The 4,413-nt window shown below is 38.5% G+C and overlaps 1 protein-coding gene across 1 annotated transcript; it reads left to right on the forward strand.

Moving 5' to 3' along the window:
- The first annotated feature begins 226 nt into the window (after window positions 1-226).
- Window positions 227-4,103, forward strand: LOC120113070 (peroxisomal membrane protein 13-like). The gene is made up of 5 exons (XM_039133763.1): window positions 227-481; window positions 1,898-2,116; window positions 2,208-2,467; window positions 3,031-3,123; window positions 3,229-4,103. Exons 1-5 carry the CDS (start codon window positions 463-465, stop codon window positions 3,307-3,309), a joined length of 672 nt encoding a protein of 223 aa, XP_038989691.1. The 5' UTR covers window positions 227-462; the 3' UTR covers window positions 3,310-4,103.
- Window positions 4,104-4,413: the final 310 nt, after the last annotated feature.

Genomic DNA, 4,413 nt, shown 5'->3' on the forward strand with positions numbered 1-4,413 from the left:
CGCACAAGGTACGAACACATCAATAAAATTGAAAAAAAATATCGAAGAGCCTAGCTCTCATTCTGCGTCTATAAAGTGCCGCCTAAAGGCCATCCAGTTTGTTTCTTTAAAAACATATTTGGTAGGGGGCCCGATTTTTTATTAGAATTTTTTTAGGTTTTTACTGGAGAGAGAGAGAGAGAGAGAGAGAGAATCCGGAATCTTCTCGTCACCAACCCTAGTCCCGTACGTCCTCCCGAGGCCAAATCCCTTCCTCCCGAACGCGCTTTCTCTCTCTTCTTTGCGTCGACCTGCGCTGGCCTTGACCTCGCCCTTTTCTTTTTCGCCGTCTCACCAAACTTTCGCGGAGGCCGCGCGGGTCATCAGGCCCCTTCCAGCCTCTACCAACTCCTGGAGATCATATCAATTTGGCCCAGAAATCCTTCAAGTCGTCAAGAGAAGAAGGTGCAAGCCAATCCCGCCATGGCTTCCACCAACTCAGGTATAGCTTTGTGTTAATCACGATATTTTGATGATGTTTGGTGGAAATTTTTGCTGGATTATTGATGTTGTGGTTTGTTTTCCTTCGACTTTTGATTATATCTGTTTGTTGCATGATTTTTGATGCATCCTAGATCAAATTCTAAGGTATTGGTTTTCTCTGATTTTCTTCTGAATTTGAGGATTTTTGTTAGGGAAAGCTTTAATTTCTAACTATGGGCCCTTGTTTCTGCAACTGATCTGGAAAGAAGGATAAGAGACGGTGGATTGTGAAAAGAAAAAGGAGGTGTAGAAATTTTGTGGTCTTGAAGGTTTGTGTGGTTGCTTAGCTGCTGAGTTTATATTGGTATTCCAAAGATGGGTAAGGATTTATACCGTAGAGCAAGCAATTTGGTCGAGTAGAGGAGGCGGAGAAAGGGAGAAGTTGGGGAGGCAGTTACAATTGCATGAGTTTTTTAGGATTCTGGTATTTTTGTAAATGTATTATGTCGAAGAGTATAGACTTCAATGCATATATTGTATTCTAATCCCTTCTTTTTGTGCCTTATTCGGTGATGAGGTTTAGGAATCTTGTATTGCGAGAGCACTTCCTCCCACCAATATTCTTTAAAATAATGAAAAAAAGCTTATCTCCTTCATCAGCATTTTAAGGTCTTAATGATCCATGCATGGCTATCCGCTGTAGCAAACAAATTCAGAAAAGGCTTACATGGTAAGAGTAAGAGTTTGGCCTTTTCAAGCAGCTGATAATGGAACCGGATGCTCTCAAGCCATGCTGCCAGAATCAGAATTAAATAGTAAATCATAGAGTGTTCTATATTAGGTTAAATCACAGGCCATATTATTTTTTTTCCTGATATCTTGCGAAATATTTAGAGAAATAAAAGAAATATTGAGTTGAAAAGTAGATGAATTAAGAATAAGAGGCTATGCAATTCCAGTTTCCACCATAATAAACATATATATTGTGTCTAATGAAACAAACATAATGCCTAGTTATTCAAGATAACTGGTTATTCAAGATAACTGTGTATTATCGTTTTAGGTAGGATAATTTAAAGAATATTTTGACAAATGGATATAAATTAAAAATTTTGCCTGTTGATTGAAGTTCCATAGACTTCAAATCTTCTGTTTCTTCACTTTTCATTTTTCTTCATAAAAAAAAACAAAGAAGATAAAATCTCCCTACTACTATTATAATGTAATATTTTTTCTTATATTTTTGTTTCTCTACTTTGCATGCTACACATTTGTTGGACTACAAGAGGCATGCAAATAAGGCTTCAGTTTTTGCATATTGTTTAACTTCCAAGACTAATATAACATTAGGAGATTTACTACTGATGGTAGTTGCAAAAAATGAGGTTGATGAAAAATGCATGTTCATCTTGATGGTCAAATTGAACATTCCCAGGTGCAACTCCACCTCCAAAACCTTGGGAACAAGCAGGGAACTCATCTGGTCCTGCACCTTTCAAGCCACCATCGTCTGGAAGCACAAGTGAAGTAGTTGAAGCATCCGGGACAGCAAATGCAGGAGAAATTGTTCCTAATGCTCAGAGGAATACTTCAACAACAAATACTCTTGGGAGGCCTCTGCCACCAAGGCCATGGGAGCAAAGTTATGGGAACAGTTAGGGGCATGTTAACTTGAAGTCAGTTTTCTTATTAACAAATTTATGTTATATATAATTCAGGTTGTGATTTTAGCTTCCTGAACACAGGCTATTACAACTCAGGCTATGGTTCCAGCTTATTCAGTCCATATAGTACACTTGGTGGTCCATCATATAATAATGGTCTTTATGGAAATAGCATGTACAGAGGTCTTGGAGGTTTTGGAGGCAACATGTATAACAGTGGATTTGGTGGCCAATTGGGTCCTTATGGGATGGGCATTGGCGGTCCGTATGGCAATGAGGATCCTAATAACCCATATGGCCCATCATCGCCTCCAGGCTTCTGGATATCCTTCATTCGGGTGGTAAGAAAATCTCTTTGTTATGAGTTTTCTTTGTATGTATGTATGTATTTATATATGTATATATGTAAGTATGTATGTATGTATGTGTGTGTGCGTGTGTGTACACACACACACACTTATATATGTATGTGTGTGTGTACAGAATATGTACATGTAAATGCTCCATCAATATTCAACCAACTTACAGTAAGCTTGTAAGTTCTTGATTCATAGATGAAGCTCAAGTTGAAATTCTGTAAATCTGACATCTTTTGCAAAGACAGTAATACACACACACACACACACACTTATATATGTATGTGTGTGTGTACAGAATATGTATATGTAAATGCTCCATCAATATTCAACCAACTTACAGTAAGCTTGTAAGTTCTTGATTCATAGATGAAGCTTAAGTTGAAATTCTGTAAATCTGACATCTTTTGCAAAGACAGTAAGTGTCTTTATTATGGTCGTTTCATAAAGATGCTATATATTCCCTTGAGGACATCCTTCCTTTTTTTTTTTTGGGGCACCAACTTTCCTGGTTCATTATTTGAGTTGTTTTGTGACACTGGTGACAGATGAATGGAGTTGTGAACTTTTTTGGTCGGATATCAATCCTTATCGATCAGAATACTCAGGCCTTCCATCTGTTTATGTCAGCACTTCTTCAAGTACTGTCTAAACTCAATTTAAATCTTGCTCTTGCATCTCCTTCCGTAGCCATGTTTAGTGTTCCTGGATTAATTTTTCTTTTTCTTTTTCTTTTTCTGTTTCAGATCATTGACCGGACTGGCTTGTTATATGGTGAGCTTGCAAGGTTTGTGTTCCGGTTGCTAGGGGATCAGAAAAAAGCCTAGAAACACCAAACAGCTGGGATCTTCTGAGCTTTCTGGTAACTCTGAAGTGGAGGATCAAAAAGTACATTGAGGGCCCTAGAGATGCTAGGGTTCGTGGGATAATGTCTGGGGAAATGGTGTCAGAGGATCCAGCTGAGAGAAACGTAGACAATGCCAAGAATGAAACAGGCATGGGGTATGTAATTGAGCATGGAATTCAAGAAGTGATTTTTAATACAGCAATGAGTAAAGGTTGTGATGTATGTTGAGAGGTATTGTTCTTGTTTCTAGTCTTGGGCATGTTCAGATTATAATGGATGTTCAAGTAAGCGATTTTCTACATATTTCTGTATGGGAGTAAGTTTTTCAACTTGCTTGAACAAAGATCTATAATTCTTCTGTTCTTAATCAAGGTCTTATTTCTCCCAGTGTGAATTGTTTCCTTTCAAGACAGTGCTGCCACCATTGTGCATGTTGTGATCAAGTGAAGAAGTCTGATAGCTGTGAGAACAGTTGCATTTTACATGTGCTATCAGTCAGCTGTCAGATGTGCTTCTGTGATTTTAAACAGCCAATATCTGTTCATTCTCAATTGATACATTCAGCATTGCACATGCCTCAATTGCTTTTTGCTGGCACTTATTATGACCTCAGAATCGAAGCTGAAAAGAATGGAGTGCCGACCCATTTTAGAAAATAGCTAAAGCCATTGCAAATCAAATAATCATTTAGGTGCTCCCAGAGGCTTTCTTCCTATTGATCCCTGGCTACATGTATACTGAACAAAGTTGAAACTGAGAGATTGGTTTTTCTGTTGGACTGTTGGTCTTGCTTTCCCTTGTCATGTGATTCATGAGCTGAATTTTTTGTCCTGTGGTGCAGGAGGCAAGTTTTTCTTTGTGAGTGATTGAAGTGGCGTTCTCTGGTTCAGGGCTGGAGCTAATTTGATGCAGTAGCCTAAGCACTTCCATTTTGTGCAACCTCAGATGTTGATTTGTCTCTACAGCTCTGCAAGAGTTTGGAAATGACTTGCTTAAACTCATTCCTCCATAAAGTTGTCATTTCTCAGGGTAACTAAAAGCTGATGCAAAACTGTTGCATTACTGGTCAGGTGCCAGCAAGGCC

Source organism: Phoenix dactylifera, chromosome 14 (genome assembly GCF_009389715.1).
Source record: "Phoenix dactylifera cultivar Barhee BC4 chromosome 14, palm_55x_up_171113_PBpolish2nd_filt_p, whole genome shotgun sequence".
Taxonomy (NCBI): domain Eukaryota; kingdom Viridiplantae; phylum Streptophyta; class Magnoliopsida; order Arecales; family Arecaceae; genus Phoenix; species Phoenix dactylifera.

Coding starts and splice junctions, on each gene's coding strand:
- LOC120113070 (XM_039133763.1), top strand. Junction 2,117..2,207: donor GGAGCAAAGTTATGGGAACA/GTTAGGGGCATG, acceptor TCCTGAACACAG/GCTATTACAACTCAGGCTAT. Junction 3,124..3,228: donor TTATGTCAGCACTTCTTCAA/GTACTGTCTAAA, acceptor TTTCTGTTTCAG/ATCATTGACCGGACTGGCTT.